Here is a 19361-nt window from a genome sequence, read left to right as displayed (position 1 = left end):
AACTTAATCTCTCACACACACACACACACACACACACACACACACACACACACACACACAGTGCCATCTCGGTTAAAAAAAAAAGTTGCCAAGTCACACAGCAAAAGACAGAATAGGAAGAATAAAAGAGAGAAAAGACAGACAAAAGCATATAAAACACAGAGAAATAAAGCATGCAAGAAAAAGAATGAAAAGCAATAAAGTAATAGGAAGAAAACCATGTGGAATTAGAGAGAAAGAAAGAAAACACATAAATAAATAAAGAATGAAAGAAAGAAAGAAAGAAAGAAAGAAAGAAAGAAAGAAAGAACGAAAGAAAGGAAATGAATGAAAGAAAGAATAGAAATGAAAGAAAGAAAGAAAAAAGAAAGAAAGAAAGAACAAATGAAAGAAAGAAAGAAAAAAGAAAGAAAGAAAGAACAAATGAAAGAAAGAAAGAAAAAAGAAAGAAAGAAAGAACAAATGAAAGAAAGAAAGAAAGAAAGAAAGAAAGAAAGAAAGAAAGAAAGAAAGAGAAAGAATGAATGAAAGAAAGAATGAAAGAAAGAAAGAATGGAAATGAATGAAAGAAAGAAAGAAAGAATGAATGAAAGAAAGAATGAAAGAAAGAAAGAATGGAAATGAATGAAAGAAAGAAAGAAAGAATGAATGAAAGAAAGAATGAAAGAAAGAAAGAATGGAAATGAAAGAAAGAAAGAAAGAAAGAAAGAAAGAATGGAAATGAATGAAAGAAAGAAAGAAAGAAAGAATGAATGAAAGAAAGAATGAAAGAAAGAAAGAATGGAAATGAATGAAAGAAAGAAAGACAAATCATTTATTTCTCTCTGTGAAGCTCAAACACTGTGTTTTTGATTATTGACATCATCTAAAGTAGCAATGAAAGCTTTCATAATCAAATGTGTGTGTGTGTGTGTGTGTGTGTGTGTGTGTGTGTGTGTGTGTGTGTGTGTGTGTGTGTGTGTGTGTGTGTGTGTGTACCCCAGGGTAAAGCAGCGTGTGTTACCCAGTCTCTGATGAATTGATGTAATTAACTGAGCCCTGATCTGCTGCCTAATCCTTCGCTCTGTAATAAGGGATTAAAATGCGGCCTAAACCACCTGCTGTTACTCAACTGGCCTGCTCGGGCTCTTCATGCATGAATGTGAGTGTGTGTCTGTGTGTTTGTTTGTCTGTCTGTGTGTGTGTGTGTGTGTGTGTGTGTGTGTGTGTGTGTGTGTGTGTGTGTGTGTGTGTGTGTGTGTGTGTGTGTGTGTGTGTGTGTGTGTGTTCACCTCTTTGTATACATATTCAATGTAACAGTGTCCCAAGAAAATTAGTGCTGATGAGACAGGAGAGGGAAAAGAATTAATAATAATAATAATAATAATAATAATAATAATAATAATAATAATAAGAGAGGAAGAAGAAGAAGAAGAATTTATAGCATTATTTATTTAAAAAATATTATTTATAAAACAATTTATAAAGCACATTTCATACTTTGTAATGCAACACAAAGTAGTAGTAGTAGTAGTAATAATAATAATAATAATAATAATAATAATAATAATAATAATAATAATAATAATGACATTTATTCATAAATCCCAGCTAAATGCAGATGCAGCTGCACTCCATCACAACAGGAAGAGGAATTAAATAATTAAAACTTGCCACCTGAAGAATATTCATTCCACATCTGTCTGCCTTCGTTTTTCTTTTTAAAAGGGGCGGAGCCATTGCAATTGAACAGTTGGCCAATATCTAAATTATGTGTTTTATCTAAGCTTTTAAAAATATATAGTGAACGAACAACTAGAACATTTCTTGGAAATAAATAATGTCCTTTCTCCTTTTCAGTCCGGTTGTAGAAATCAGCAAATTTGTTCAGCAAATTTATTGAAGGTTTTGACTCTACCAACTACCTTTCGGCATAAACTCAGTGTGTGCTTTTAAAGGATTGTATATCATCTGTCTTGTCTATCGCCAAAGGAGTCCCTCAGGGGTCAGTTCTATGACCCATTTTATTTGATTTTTTATTGTCCATAAATAACATCTGTTATTAATAACATCTAAAATTCGGTTTCATTTTTATGCAGATGATCCCGCTATTCAATGCCGTGCTTCATCAGCTTCACTAGTTCTTCAATACTTGCAGCATTTACACAGTATCAGCATTTGACACTGTACAGTCTCATTTATGTCAACGTAAACTGGTTTTAAATACAGATAAAACTAAATGAACGATATTTTCTACCTAAGAATCTTCCTGATGTTATATCCTTTCAGGGAACAAAAATTCAGTGTGTTGCCATTTATAAGTACAACCCCGATCCCAAAAAAGTTGGGACGCTGTGTGAAATGTAAATAAAAACAGAATGCAATGATTTACAAATCTCATAAACCCGTATGTTTTCCACGATAGAACATACAAAACATATCAAATGTTTAAACTGAGGAAATGTACCATTTTAAGAAAAAAAAACAAGGTCATATTGAATTCGATGGCCGCAACACCAACTGGAAAAGTAAGTGTTAGTAAAAAGAAACAGCTGGAGGAACATTTTGCAACTAATTAGGTTCTTTGGCAACAGGTCAGTAAGATGACTGGGTATGAAAAGAGTATCTTTGAAAAGTAGAGTCTCTCAGAAGTAAAGATGGGATGGAATCTGCATGGAAGCAGATGTTTTATTGTGAATAACATACGGGTTTATGAGATTTGCAAATCATCGCATTCTGTTTTTTATTTACATTTTACACAGCGTCCCAACTTTTTTGGAATTGGGGTTGTGTTTTGGTATTTCATTTGATAACCTTTTACGCTTCATATTGATAAATTAATTTCTAAAACGAAGCTTAAATTGGGGTTTTATTTCAGAAACAGAACTTTATTTTCTTTCAGTGCAAGGAAATATTTGCTATCTGCCACCTTTTTAGCTTTTTACTGTTGGATTATTCGTATATCTGCTTTATATGAACGCTCCGGTACACGATCTAAAATAAAACAACAACCTGACATGGTGCGTTATGTTTTATTACCGGTTGTAGCTATGAAAGACATCATTTCATGTTATATGATAAGGCTGAATTACCATCACTGTATACGCAGAGAAGTGTTAACTGGTACTGTTTTAACTAAGTCGATTTGTGGTGTAACTCCATCTTGTTTGTCTCTCAGCCAATCTAATACAAACGTACGTGATAGTCTTCGTTCAGATGACCGTATCTTAAAGTTCCTCTGGAAAGACTTTAAATATAACGCTTCTGTCACTTGGAATAATCTACACCATCATTTAAAGCTGGCCATCACTGAATGGGTTTAAGGTACTTCTAACAGATTAGCAGGTTGTCCAGTAATCGTATGGGTTGGCGGTTCGATTCCCGGCCCACGTGACTCCACATGCCGAAATGTCCTTGGGTAAGACGCCGAACCCCGAGTTGCTCCCGATGGCAAGTTAGCGCCTCGCATGTCAGCTCTGCTACCATTAGTGTGTGAGTGTGTGTGTGTGAATGAGTGAATGAGACACAGTGTAAAGCACTTTGGATAAAAGCGCTATATAAGTGCAGGCCATTTATGTCCGTTGCTGCCGTCTTGGCCACGTCACTCTTGTAAAAGAGATTTTTAATCTCAACGAGTTTTTTAACCTGGTTAAATAAAGAAATTAATGTCCACAGCGGATGGCGGGAAGGTGGGCACTGGCTGGCAGACGGTGGTCAAACTTTTTGTCACACTTCTAAAAAGAGGACATTAAAGTGGGACAAAGGAAGGAGGATTGAGGGGGAAGGAGTGGAAAGGAGGGGGGGGGGTTCATGAAAAATTTGGAGTTTTTCCTCGTACCTCATTGGGCAGACAATGGAAACGGGGCGAATGAGGAGTTGGAAAACACCACGTGCCAATTCGCTGGACCAGCGGGCGGCCGGCCCATTCTGCCCGGTTGCTTAGCAACTCCTATTGTACCCCGGGCAGCTTAATGACTCCTGTTGCCGCAGCGACTCTGAGGATTCTAATGGGCCAGAAGCTCGGAGGTTGGCGACCAATCAGACGAGATTAGGAGGTTTGAGACTGACCAATCAGCGAGTGTGCTTGAGCCATACAGGAGCTGAGCTGCTCTGCTGTAAAAATCCCGGACTAGCACTACGCCCCTCTTAATGGAGCAGCAAATATCTCAACATGGTGTGACAATCTGAGTTTCTAACTACTAACTCTTTCATGTTTTTCAAAAACCAATATGTATTTTTACACGGTTGATACTTCTTCTTTAAGAATCTATTATTGAAGCAGAGAGGTTCAGCCTTGCATGAAGACATCCTCGTCTTTCTGTCTTCTTGTAAACACCTGAGACTGACTCTATCACGAGTCGACTGACTCTATCACGAGTCAGTATGATTCACACTTCTGACAGTCAATACGAACACACCTTTTCAACTTTCGCGACAAATTATGCCATGTTTGAGAAAGCAACATGATATTTTATTTAATAAATGATGAATTTGTAATTCCTGTTTTTTTTTTTTTTTTTTTTTTTTTTTGCTACAGCATCATATTACTATGTACTTTCACGATATTTGTATTACACATGATAAGATCATTCATGGGCTTAACTAACATCAAGTAGAACTTATATTGTGTGTGCGTGTGTGTGTGTGTGTGTGTGTGTGTGTGTGAATTGTAATTTATGTCCTACAGGATTAGTAGGTTTATACTATACTATATTTTACAGATAATCATTTAAACTACAGCTGTAAATTATCGAGTTAAATTTGAAATGAATGATATTTTAAAATAAATATTTATACTGTGATTACTTTGCCTGGTTGCGTATACGAAGAATTCTCTCACTTCAACCAAACAGTTTGCCCTAAAATGTTGAATTCTCGAATGCGATTGGTCAGAAGGCAGCTCTACAACACAAATCGCAATTCATTATTGTTTCTATAGTAACAACGTACACAGGGACTTGTGAATCTGATGCTCTACATTCAGCGCATGGATAAAAACTGTGTGTAATTGTTGTATGGTGAAGTTTTCTATAAGGAGATGTTTATTTCTCTTGTTCTTTCAATGTTTATTATATTCGTTCTTTCTTTCTTTCTTTATTACGGTAACTCTTGTTTCTTCAGTGTTTGTTACATTCACCCTAATTTCCCACATGGTTTGCAATAATATGACTAACCCCCCCGTCTCTTTTCAGATGAACCGGCCCATCCAGGTGAAGCCAGCAGACAGCGAAGGACGGGGAGGTAATTAACCTTCTTTTACACACATGAACAATCAGACGCACAAACACACACACACACACACACACACACACACACACACACACGCACACACACATACACGCATATGCACACACACACAGACATATACACACACATATGCACACAAGCGCAGACAAACACACGCACACACATGCACACACACACACACACACACATATGCACACACACACGCACACACACACACACATGCACACAAACACACGCACACACACACACACACACATGCACACACACATACACATGCGCACACACACACATGCACACACACATGCACATGCGCACACACACACACATACACATGCACACACACATACACATGCGCACACACACATACACATGCACACACACACACACATGCACACACACATACACATGCGCACACACACACACATGCACACACACATACACATGCGCACACACACACACATGCGCACACACACATGCGCACACACACATGCACACATATGCACACACACACACACACACACATACATGCGCACACACACACACACACATGCGCATACACTATTAAACATGTCCACGTGTGTAGAGAGACATTAATATAGGTCAAACGCCACTGTTGGCTCCCCATCTGTCTCGGCACAGAAGGTCTTCTCGGTTCACCGTCACACGGCTCGGTTCAAAGACACGTTCATATTCGTTTCTGATTACAGATCAGGCTTGCATTCACAACACGTCTCATCTGCCACAACCAATCCAAATACATCTTCATACGGAGCAATTTATTGTCTATCTATGACTGTGCTTATAAATCCGTGTTAGTTATCATTCCTTCTTTGCACTTAATGAACTCGAATAATGCCTCATAAAGTTTTAACAACGTGCTATAAATAATTCCTTTATAACTCCATCATGTCATACGTGTCACTATTCATTATAACGTCATACGATGTACGGCACGACCTTTATAACTAATCATAACCCATGCATAAAGGTACATAAAGCACCTACAACACTTATTAACACGTTATAAACATTTAAAAAGTCATCACTGAGTGGTCCAAGTCATGTGAATATGCTAAATTGTTCCTTATTATAAATTCTAAGATATGACTAACTTTATTTTTGGAATGTACTGTAATATGGAAACACTTCTTCTAATTACAAAAAACGACACATTATTGAAGTTTGAAAACTTATTTAGTTATAAAAGTCGTGCAGTACACCACATGTAAGAACTAAAAAATGACTGGGAATGCTATTATAGGAAAATAATCCACGACAGGGTGGTGTAACGCGGCCCGATGTGTCAGCCGCGCCAGGAGGGACTTCGATAAACAATCGGTACCGAGCGAGAAAAATCTACGACCGAAACCTTTGTTGGAATTTTATCTGTAATGAGATAAATGATGCATCATTTTAGATTGATAGAATATTACCATACGCAGACTGCGTATTAAATGGCACTCATTTATTCAGGCACGATACGGAAGCACTCGTTAAGGAGAATTCCCGACTAACTCGGTGCGAGGCTCACGTTTAGTATCGGCTCGGGTCGCTCGGAAACTCGACTGAGGCGGTACTAAAAAAATGTACTAGGTACTATCCCGAGTGGAAAACAAGCAAAGTTGAGTTCAGGGGAAAAGCGGCTTCGGTTTTCCTCAGGAGGACCCATCCAGGTACTGACCAGCCTTAATCCTGCTCAGCTTCAGTAGGAACCCAAGTGAGAACTGCAGGGAGAACCGGCTCTAGAGCATGAAGTTAATAAGACAACAAAAAGCAGCTCGTCATGATATTACGAACCCGATCGGATTCGAGAATTCAACAGTGCTGCCAAATAACGCATGATAATGAACCGTTTATGATTACGAGTTATCAACTAATTTTTAAAAGCACATAAAGGTTTACGAAGTGTTATTAAAGTTTATACCAAAGTGAGGTTGAATTCTCAAACCTGACTGTTCAGAACATGTGCACTTTATAATATAATATATAATATAATTATATAGCTCCGCTCGGACATTGGTTCTGGCCGTACCATGAACGATTAATAGGTTACTATTAATGTGCTCTAATATGTTATTGTTTCTATAGTAACTGCTCGTACACTGAGACCTGTACAGCAGACACTCCATATCACCTAAGCCTAATAATAAACAGGTAAAAAAAAAATGTTGTTTAACAAAAAATGATGTATAATCATTAATGTACTGACTTTTTTAGGAGACAGAGAGAGAGAGGGGGCGGGGTGGTGGGGGGTCAGTCGCGGGGTAGATATAATGCAGGTGAGAACAGGAAGTAACTTGTCTCTCGGACATTCCACAACATTAACTATGACTACAAACTGTTAAAAAGTATGACGCGTCATTCAGTAATAGACTATACATGGGAATCATTGGTGAAATCTCTGTGGTAGAATAATGAGCAGAATAATACATCATCAACCAGTGCATGTGCGAGAAGAGCCGAGTGTACAGTCATTATTGATTTGCGAGTTCATCATCAGATATATCGTATTGACCGACCGACTATACGTATTTAGAAGAAAAATAGCATCTATTTAGTTTCTTTTAGTTTTTTTTTTTTTTTTTTTCTCCAGGGTTGGGGGTTCGAATCCTGCCGTCAGTCTACGTTATGTGTGCGGAGTCTGCATGTTCCTCCCGTGCTTCGGGGGTTTTCCCTTGGGTGCTCCGGTTTCCTCCCTCAGTCCAAACACATGTGTTGTAGACTGACTAGCATTTCCAAATTGTCCATAGTGTGTGAAATTGTGTGATTGTGCCCTGAAATGGGTTGGCTCCCTGTCCAGGGTGTCCCCCACCTTGTGCCTTGAGTTCCCTGGGATAGCCTCTAGGCTCCCTGTGATTGTATATTTCCATAAGTTGTATGGAAATGACAATGTTTCTCCAGGCTGAATAGTGTTTGATGGATTAAATACAGCAGGTTTAAATATACATACATTTAAACATAATTGAATCAGCACTTTTTTTTTTATTTTTTTTATTTTTTAAGCTGTCATATTTGCAGAACTTGCCATGAAAATGCCAATTTTGTATTCATATTAGCTGGTCATATTAGTGTAGCTACAGAGAGAAGGGTTAATGAACTGCCAATCCACAAATGATAAATGGTCGATGACACGTATTGTAATTAAAATTGCAGAATGCAGAACGATGTCTATTGCATGTATAATTTAGCCCCCCCCCCCCCTCCTCTGCCCCACCCCCATCTTAAAAGTTGCTATTACATCAGGGCTTTGTACCCTTTGTAAAGGTGTGTCTTTAGGAAACTGGTGTGTGTGTGTGTGTGTGTGTGTGTGTGTGTGTGTGTGTGTGTGTGTGTTTGTGTGTATTATTTTTGTTATCATTATTATTATGAATGTATTTTTTTATCTGTAATTATTAAGATTTTGCAGATTATGCAAGGCGTATGTAAACTTATGACCTCAACTGTAAGTGTTTTTAGACAATTAGTGTATGTAGAACTATATTATAGTAAACAATGAGCTACGGTGAGTTATTTTTAAATCAAATTGATGGATTTTAATATCTTTTTTTTTTTTTTTTTAGACTGTAATGATAAGGAAAATCTAAAACTACAAAAAACAAAATAAAATATCAAATGTATTAAAAAATTCGCTCTAAAAAAAGATGCATATTTCTTATAATGGAAATGAAAAAAGAATATACAGTGCTAAACAAATTATTGCAAAAAAATAAGAAAAACATGACGGTACTTGGCCTTTATCATTGTTTTCTTCTTCTTCTTCTTCTTCTTCTTCTTCTTCTTCTTCTTCTTCTTCTTCCTCTTCTTCTTCTTCTTCTTCTTCTCCAGGTGTCATGTGTGTTTTGACAAAAACATGGCTGATTGTCTGTAATTGTAAATGCCCCTTGTTTACAACCAAGTTGCTGTTGTGTTACACACACTCTTGGCAGACTTGAGGTGTGAGTGTGACATTTGTGATTTAGCTGTGTGTGTGTGTGTGTGTGTGTGTGTGTGTGTGTGAATCAGATGGCCCATTCCACCACTCTCAGCCCATTCAGACTGGAGAGCTGTCAGATGGCCACTTTAATTAACCACTGTCTCCAAACAGGCCAAGCAGTGAGTGACTGGCATGACCTGGGCATGAGCCAGTCAGCTTTCTCAGCCAGATACATTAGTTGTGGGGTGTAAAGGAGGGAGGATGGATGGGAGCTGATATCAATTATTACTTTATCTCTCTGTGTATGAGATAGACGGAGAGGAGAAATAGTGTTGGGAAAGGTGAATGAAATACACAGAGATCTGGAGCCTGGTAGAGTGTGTGTCAGAAAGCCTCTATATCAGTGAATTGTTTGTGCTTCTGTGTGTGTGTGTGTGTGTGTGTGTGTGTGTGTGTATGTGTGTGTGATATAGAGGAGCAGCTTGAGCAGAGATATCGAGTCCTAAAGCCAGAGAACATACCCAAACTTATAATGACTGCAAATCTACATTTTTAACTTTTACATATTTAAGTCCGTAAAAATTGTTGTAGATGTTTTTTTTTTCTTTTCTGCATGTGTGTGTGTGTGTGTGTATGTATGTGTGTGTTTGTGTGTGTGTGAGAGAGAGAGCATGAATGTGTATCCTCAAACTAGCTACATAACCGCATGAGAGGTCTTAGCAAGTCACATGACTTTAGCGCCTCGAGGACTAGCGCCGCATTCATCACACCCCGATGTCAGCAATTATCCATCATGAAAAGGTCTGTTGTGCTTTTGAAGGCATTAGAGCCCATTAGTAGGTTCTGTAGTAGCCACTCATCATCTCACATCGTGTGTGTGCCCAGGAGAGATGCCACTGATTTTAATATTTGGAATCTACATCGGGATATAACGGCAATTCTAAACGTGGGGTCTGTGAAGCATAACTAGGGTTTATTATTATTATTATTATTATTATTATTATTATTATTATTATTATTATTATTACTCTGAAAATCACAACGTGTTATTATCAAAGTTCTATTTATTATCGATGGCTTGTAGTCGTTAGGATGATCAACTGCTCACTTAAATTAAATGCTTTTAAACCCAACCTCAATATAATACACGGTGTCCCAAAAGTCTCTATACAGAGGGGAAATTAACACTTTTTAGCAAAATGTCTTCCAAAATTTTCATACTTAGTCTATATAATATATCTACTTTTTCAGATAGCCTTTAAGAATGACAAAAGAAGAACGCATTGAACTCGTCCTCGTGGATGGAAGCTGGGAAGCTTGTGCTGGACTTTAACAGGAAACATGGCAAACACATCACAAATTCAAAAAGACTGGAAGTGTTGCAGACCACCCGAAAAGTGGACGTCCGTGAACATCCACTGACGAAGGCACAACCGACATAGTGCTGGTACACATACTCCCGTTTGTGTGGAGACTTTTTAGACACCCTGTAGTATGAATAATGCTAACGTGGACCTAACATGCTCTTTATGTCAGCTTTGTCACATGTATAATGATCCTAATAGTAGTGACTAATAGAATTATGCTAATTTTCTCCCCAATTTGACCCCCCCCACACACACAATTCCCACCCACCACCCAGATCTCTTCTACCAACTGAGGAGGATGGAGCTAGCTAACACATTACAGATGTAACCAAAGATAAATACAGAATTTGGATTAAACACATAATGCGTCCTAAATTCATCTGAAAACAGATAAGAACATTAGGTGGGGTATGCATTTTTCTTCTTCTGGTTTTTGTTTCGTTTTGTTTTGTTTTAGAAAGCTTGCCAGCTTCAGGGACTTGGATCCAAAACAAAAAAGCCCCACAAACATTAGGTTTATCTTTCATGTGGCGCTTTCTGAAGTTTGTGGGAGGGTTGCCAGGTTGCCCACCCCAACTACAGTACTGTGCAAAAGTCTTAGGAACTCACATTTTTTCCCCATACAAATTGTGTCTTAGATTACTTTTCCAACATGACTTTTAACGTTACTTTTCCAACAACACCAACAGCAAAAAATTTTTACAGTATGTTTATGCTTTTGTATGTCAGTAAAGAAGGTAACATTACACAATACACCACTTTTCAATAATAATAAAAAAAAATAATGAAGGCCGTCAGGTTTTACCCTCAAAAACAAAAGAAATTGTGAGAGCCCGAGTGTCTAGACAAACCGTAGCAGATACTCCAAGATACTCAGCAAAACTTGGGCTCACAGACTCTCATCAACCATCAGAATGGGGAAAAAGTGTGATCTCAGTCACTTTAACCGTGGCATGGTTGTTGGTGCCAGATGAGTTGTAATCACTCTTTACAGCCGTGGTGAGCAGAAAAGCATCTCAGAACACACAACACGTTGAACCTTGAAGTGGATGGGCTACAACAGCAGAAGACCACATCAGGTTCCACTCCTGTCAAGAACAAGAATCTGAGGCAATCATGGGCACGGGATAACCCAAACTGGGCAGATGAAGACTGGAAAAAGATGAGATTCTGTTACCATGACAGCCTCAGATTCCTGTTCTTACCTGATTAGACAACTGCATGAATGTGTATCTGTACAGGTGTTAATAATAGTGGACACTGAGTGTATTTCCTTTGGGAAAGCTCTTGAAGTATATAGCTCTGGTCATGTGATCAGCTACATAACCCGGATATTCACAAGAAACTCTTTTAGAGGTGTACAAACTCGAAGTACACAATTCAGACTAAGGAGAATCAACAGGTGACAGTGGGAATAAAACATTTCTGTGATAGTTTGAAAAAAAAAAAAAAACAACTCGGTTCAAGTTTAAATTCAGCAAACAACCCCACGGTAAAGATGGCAGCATGCAGCGTGCGCTGGCACAAGCACGAGCGCAGGAAACGAAGCCGACGTAAGACAGCATAATCCGGCGACTGAGCGCCATCGCCAGCATGTATACGCCATCTCGTTCGCTCTTCAGCTGCGGATGAGTCACGACTTGTGTATCTTTGCCTTGGATTATCTCAGCTAGCAGTGGAGAGAGGACTGAAGATTTTCCAAGATTTACAATGAAGTAGGCTAACCAATTCATTTCTGTCCATCACCAGAGCACTTTGTGAGTCTAATAAAGATTCCTTGATGTCCTTTAGAATGGCATTGCCCTTTCTTTTCTTTTATTCTCTTAGGACTGATTCTTATCAGAGTCGTTTTTGTCAAAGCCTGGCACTTCTCTTTTCTTGCTCCCTTTTATCAGGCTGCTCTGATTCCTTTTCTTTGATAAAACAACAAAAAAAAGAGTGTGTAGGTGCTTAATAGCGTTGTAACACAATGCCATTATCTGCATCTCTATCTGTTTAGTGCTCAAAATATTCATATCTGTGTTCGTGGAAGTGGACATTGTCCTTACAGGAGTCTCTATTTATTTATTTATTTATCTATCTATCTATCTATCTATCTATCTATTTATTTATTTATTAAATCTAACCGTAATGCTGTGTAAACCCTAGAAAAAAATAAATAAATTGACAAATTACAACAACAAATAACTATTTGCAGAACTTTATTCAACTCCTGATCTGGATGCTCTGTGGAACTTTCCAGAAATTGTTCTATATAGCCATATAGATAGCCATATGCCAATAGCCAATAGCCATCTAATATTATTTTTCCGCATTTACTAAAGATTTTTCAGTTTTTTTATATTCCAAAAAAAGATCACAAAAGTTCACTGGATATCTATTATAAAGTGTTGGTTTATAAAGCTGGGACTCTTGGCCACGGATGATGAAGCGTTAGCATGTATCTTTCGGCTTAGTGGTTAGCACGTCCGCCTCACACCTCCAGGGTCGGGGGTTCAATTCCCACCGTGGCCCTGTGTGTGCGGAGTCTGCATGTTCTCCCTGTGCTGTGGTGGTTTCCTCTGGGTACTCCGGTTTCCTCTCCCAGTCCAGAGACATGCATGGTAGGCTGATTAGCATGTCTGTACTGTATGAATGGGTATGTGATTGTGTGACCTACCATATAGCCCAGATGTGAAGAATATGAGAGACTGTTTTCACATGCAGAGAGCAATCAGTACTTGTCAGATGCTCCTTTAATATTGCCGTCGGTCTCTTGGTAGCCTCCGTGTTTAGTTTTTCCCTTGTCCTTTTGTAAATTTTAGAGGGATGCCCTGTTCTTGGTGAAGTCACTGTGGTGCTCCACTTGTTGATGATGGCCTTCACAGTGTTCCATTTTGGAATTGATTTAAAACCCCTCTCCTGATTGATACTTTCATTTTCTTTGATATGTTGTAATTTCACATTGAGGGTGGAAAAAAGTTCTGTCATGATTAATCTTGGTTTTCATCCATTTTAACAGGGGCGTGTAGACTTTTTATATCCATTGTAATTATCAGTCTTTTTTTTTTTATTTTTTTTTATTAACTAGTAAATGATTTTCGGTTCAGTAAATGATTTCCATCCCTATTTGTATATAATCAGAAAAAAAAAAACCCCTTTGAATTAGTCTTGCAGTTATTGATTAGTCTTGTAGCTGGGATTGTAATGCCGAAGCATAGATCAGCCGTAGACGTCGTTAATCAGCTCCAAAAGTGTGACGGCTGAGCGGAGAGCACTTTGAGCAGAGAGGCAGCCAAGCGAATGTGGATAGTAAATCAGCTGCGCACTTTCCTGTCCTCTGTCTGACATTTGAGTCCCCAGTGCATCCTCCTCCCATCAACAACTTTCAGATTGGTCTACCCCTCTCCCAGTTCTCCGTCTCTTCCTTTCTCGGCTGACCTTGTCCTCCCCTGCGTCTCTGCAAGAAAAGATGAGTCTCCATTATCTATGATTGGAGATGGCCATTATCTAAACACAATCTATGAGGCGAGTCTCACATCACAGATGAGGCTTCCGTCTGGAGCACGCCGTCATTACGTCGGGAAGAGAGCTGGAGAAGAAAGTTCGGCTGTTGTCTCCTCAGATGAACTGCAGGGTTCTGTTTTTCTCTCCCTTCTTCTAATTTACTGACAATTTAAACCTTTCAACCTGTAAATGTCACAGTTAGTGCTAAAGTAATTCGATATTAAATATTACACATTTCTCACCTGTGGCACAAATCAATTTCTAAACCTCCAGCAATGTTCGCTCGAGCAGCTTAAAACGGTTCTGTGTAGAACTGTAGTACAGGGTTCCAGTGAGAACCTCTTCAGAAAGCTAGAACTGTTATCCTACAAAGAACCCCTTTTTCTTCTTTCATCCCTTTATTCTTCTTTTCGTCGTGATTCTCGCTACTTCCTGTTTTTCAGTATTTCTTCATCAGGTCTTCTTTTCATTTAGCCTTCGTTTGTTGGTTGGTTCTTTTGGGTTCTATTTTTTGTGTCACAATTTTCTATTTTTCTTTTTTTTTTTTTATCTTTCTTCCCTTCTATTTTTCCCTTCTTCCTTTCTTTCTTCCTTTCTTTTTTCTTTCTTTCTTTCTTTCTTTCTTTCTTTCTTTCTTTCTTTTCTTTGCATCATGATTACGGTATCTATCTTTCTTTCCTTTTATTTCTTCATTCCATTTTTCTTTTTTTCTTTGTGACATGATTGCTGTTTCTATCGTTCTTCCCCTCTATTTTCACTTCTTTGTGTCTGTGTAAGTTTCTTTCTTTCTTTCTTTCTTTCTTTTTAATTTATTTTTCTTTCTTTCTTTCTTTCTTTCTTTCTTTCTTTCTTTCTTTCTTTATTTTTCCTTTGCACCATGATTACTTATATATATATATATATATATATATATATATATATATATATATATATATATATATATATATATATATATATATTTCTTCCCTTCTGTTTTCCCTTTTTTCTTTCTTTCTTTGTTTGTTTGTTTGTTTCTTTTTTCTTTGTCCTGATTACTGTCTCTATCATTCTTCCCATCTATCTATCTATCTATCTATCTATCTATCTATCTATCTATCTATCTATCTATCTATCTATCACTTTCTTTCTTTCTTTCTTTCTTTGTTTTTTCTATTTGTCATGATTACTGTTTCTTTCTTCCCTTCTATTTCTACCTTCCTCATATCTATCTATCTATCTATCTATCTATCTATCTATCTATCTATCTATCTATCTATCTATCTATCTCTTTCTTTCTTTCTTCTTTGTGTCATGATTACTGTTTCTATCGTTCTTCCCTTCTATTTTCACTTCTTTGTTTCTTTGTGTGTCTTTGTTTGTTTGTTTCTTTCTTTCTTTTTTAATTAATTGTTTATTTCTTCCTTCCTTCTTTTTATTATTTATTTCTGGTTTGTTATTTATTTCTTGTTCCTTTGCACCATGATTACCTTTTTCTGTCTTTCTTCCTTTCATTTGTTTGTTTCTTTCTTTCTTTTTCTTTCGTTCTTTCTTTTTTCTTTGTGTCATAATCACTGTTTCTGTCTTTCTTCCCTTCCATTTCCACTTTCATTTCTCTTTCTTTCTTTTTTTGTTTGTTTGTTTGTTTCTTTGACTAATATTAATCTAAAGTTTATGGATGAATATATTTCTCATCCCCTTGACAAGAGTAAAACTTATTTCCTGTTATTAGTGCTCCTGCTCTCTCTCTAAACTCTCAGACAGTGAGTCTGTCCACTGTTGCCCCGTTTCACCTCTGAAACAAAACGCTCCCTCTGTGAGACGGAATCTGACAGCGGCTCAAGCTGTCCTGGGCGTCTCAGTCTCCCTCACCTCAGGCAGCCATGTGCACTGAAGACTTCTGGGTAAAAGCAGAATGACCACACGGGATTCACCGCCTGTGTGCAACTTTCTCCCAGTCAGAGATCTTCTCCGCTCATCATGTAAATGAGAAACTCTAACTGAGTCCCGGAGATAAAAGTCAAAAGAGGGCCAAATATCACTTTTCATGTTCCTCTGCAAGCTTTTTTCCAATCTCTGCCTCCCGAAGCAATAATTTAGGCTCCCGGAGGAATAATAATTTAGAGTTTGCTCGGCATTAATTTAAATTGCCTTTCAGGAATGTGTGTGTGTGTGTGTGTGTGTGTGTGTGTGTGTGTGTGAGAGAGAGAGAGAGAGAGCGAGAGAGAGAGAAAGACAGACAGACAGACAGCCGCGATCACTGAGCAATTTCAGCTCACGTCATAATGGACCAAAGGTCATTATGGTTTACATTTTAGATGTTTTATTTTATTTTCCTCTACAGGGGCCTGAAAAATGACACTGCTCCTGACTGACCACTTCTCACACACACACACACACACACACACACACACACACACACACACACACACACCCACCCACACACCATCTAATGTAGCACACAAGCTAATAATAATGTTAATGCTAATGCTAATAACCTTTAACTCATTAAACAGCAGAGAGAAACAGCAGTAGTTGGTCGACTCATTAAAGTTACAGTTAATGCACTAATGAACATTAATTACTGATTTAAACACAGAGGCTTATAGTGCAGCGTTATTTCAGCTTAATGCCCTCGCTTCATTCACGACCCATACACTAACACACATAGGAGCAGGTTTATCTCCCTGTTCTTTCTTTCTCTCTTTCTCTCATTCTGCCCTTCCTTCATTACCCTCCCGGAGTCATCCTATTTCCTTTCATTCTTTCTTTCTTTCTTTCTTTCTTTCTTTCTTTCTTTCTTTCTTTCTCCAGTGTAAACATCATGGACAACTCCACTATCTTTCTTTCGTTCTTTCTTTCTTTCTTTCTTTCTTTCTTTCTTTCTTTCTTTCTTTCTTTCTTTCTTTCTTTCCTCCTTCAGTTGTAAACATCATGTAGAACTCCACTATCTTTTTTTTTTTTTAAAAAAATCTTTTTCTTTCTTTCTTTCTTTCTTTCTTTCTTTCTTTCTTTCTTTCTTTCTTTCTTTCTTTTTCTTTCTTTAATTTCTTCTGCCCTTCCTTGCTCTCTCCCTGCCTCATCCTATTTACTCTTTCTTTCTTTCTTTCCTCTTTCAGTTGTAAACATCATGTACAACTCCACTTTCTTTCTTTCTTTCTTTCTTTCTTTCTTTCTTTCTTTCTTTCTTTCTTTCTTTCTTTCTTTCTTTCTTTCTTCTGCCCTTCCTTGCTCTCTCCCTGCATCATCCTATTTTCTTTATCACTCTTTCTTTCTTTCTTTCTTTCTTTCTTTCTTTCTTTCTTTCTTTCTTTCTTTCTTTCTTTCTGCCCTTCTGCCCTTCCTTGCTCCCTCCCTGCCTCATCCTATTTTCTCTCACGCTCTTTCTTTCTTTCTTTCTTTCTTTCTTTCTTTCTTCCTTTCTTTCTTCTGCCCTTCCTTGCTCCCTCCCCGAGTCATCCCATTTTCCTTCTTTCCTCCTTTCTTCCTCTCTTCAGTTGTAAACATCATGTAGAACTCCACCCAGTCATCAGTTTCGGAAGAGTTTTGCTGTCCCCTCGCAGGACATGGGCATGGCTGTGAAGAAACCCTCTGGCAACCAGGACGTACTAATAAAATAAAGCGGGCGATTTCTACTCGGTCATTTAGTGGTCAGCCGCAGTAAGTAACACAAGAGCCGTAAACCCACATTCCACACACAGCACTGACGTGAAACCAGCTACCTGAGGAGATATGTTTTTCACGTGACAGTCACGTTATGAGGATTATACTCAGGAAACAAACTCTAGTCATCATATTAAACATGCAAACTCCACCAGAGAGTTGCAATTCATAAAATTAGGACCTCGTTGTATTTATAGATGATTACTTTTGACAGGAAAATAACTCCATATTTACTCATGTAGGTTTATTCAACTACTCAATCTCTTTCCCTTTGAGGCAGAAGGAAGGAGGGAGGGGGGGGGGGGGGGGGGGGGAATCTTCAGAATTCTGCCTAAAAGAAGGGTAGTGCTTTATTCCACTGAGAGAAGCATCAATCTTGACAGCATATGGCATGTGTGTGAAATCCATTAATTTTTAATATAGTGAGCTGGAATGAAAAGGCTGCCTGAGACAAGCAATTGTCAGATGTCACTAGTGTTATGACAGCTTTTTTGATCTGCCTTTGTATTATTTGCATTTGCGGAATGAGGGCCGTCCACTCGCGGCAGCCGGCTCGGACTGACAGCCGTTTATTTTCCAGGCAATTTCCTCTGCTTTCCGTCGGAGCGGAGTGAGGGGAGGGAGAGAACTGTGCACAAGTACTCGTCTGTGCATTCACGAGCCAACTTTAGTTAAAGTTAAAAGCAACAAGTCAAAGTTACAAGTACTGCACTTCACATACTTCACGTCCTCTCGCTTCCGCTCTTATGTCCTGCTGCATATGGGAAGAGGAAGCTCTTAATACGACGCATGTGAAGTGTGCTCGGCGAGGAAAGGTCGTATTATTAAGCCGCAGCACTATCGAATGCTTTAAGCCTTGATTTATTCTGCGCTTGGAGAACGTGCGACGCTCTTGATCGGTGCTCTCGGGCAGTGTTGATTTAAATACGTGTTTAGAAGTCGTGCGGAGATGAAGGCTAAGCAGCACTTTGTTTTGAGAGGATTTTAGAAGGCGAACGTCCAGCGACAGGGAACATAAGATGATAATAATAAAATAAAAATAAAAATAAAAAACACTGGAGAAGCTTGGGATGCTGATAAATTAAAATTCATCTTTCCTTCTTTCATTCCTTCCTTTCTTTCTCCCCCCTTACTTCCTTCTGTTCTTCCTTACTCCCTCCTTGCCTCCTCCTCCTTCTTTCTTCCTTTCTCTCTTTCTTTCATTTTCCTTTCTTGCTTTCTTCCTTTTCTTTCCTTCTTCCTTTTTTTCTTTCTTTCTTATTTTTCTTTCTTCATGTTTTTCATTCCTTCATTCTTTCCTTTCTTTCTCCACCTTACTTCCTTCTGTCCTTCCTTACTCCATCCCTGCCTCCTACTTCTTTCTTTCCTTCTTTCTTTACTTCTTTCTTTCTTTCTTTCTTTCTTTCTTTCTTTCTTTCTTTCTTTCTTTCTCTTTCTTTCTCTCTTTCTTTCATTTTCCTTCCTTCCTTCCTTCCTTTTTTCTTTCTTTCTTATTTTTCTTCCTTCATGTTTTTCATTCCTTCATTCTGTCCTTTCTTTCTCCACCTTACTTCCTTCTGACCTTCCTTACTCCCTCCCTGCCTCCTACTTCTTTCTTTCCTTCTTTCTTTCTTTCTTTCTTTCTTTCTTTCTTTCTTTCTTTCTTTCTTTTTTCCTTCCTTGCTTTTTTTCTTAATTTTCTTTTGTTCCTTTATTCTTTCCTTTCTTTCTTTTTTCCCTTCCTTCCTTCC

General features: G+C 38.2%; 1 protein-coding gene across 1 annotated transcript in view; it reads left to right on the top strand.

The window, feature by feature from the left end:
- The window catches only part of celf6 (CUGBP Elav-like family member 6), a 172709-nt gene that overhangs the window by 95517 nt on the left and 57831 nt on the right, over positions 1-19361 (top strand). The window contains exon 3 of the mRNA XM_047152620.2: positions 5172-5220. Within this exon, the coding sequence (XP_047008576.1) occupies positions 5172-5220 (49 nt within the window). The remainder of the gene's footprint in view (positions 1-5171; positions 5221-19361) is intronic.

Source organism: Ictalurus punctatus, chromosome 4, assembly GCF_001660625.3.
Source record: "Ictalurus punctatus breed USDA103 chromosome 4, Coco_2.0, whole genome shotgun sequence".
Taxonomy (NCBI): Eukaryota; Metazoa; Chordata; class Actinopteri; order Siluriformes; family Ictaluridae; genus Ictalurus; species Ictalurus punctatus.
Note: the sequence above shows the minus strand (reverse complement) of the source record. Positions and strands in the feature narration are given on the sequence as shown.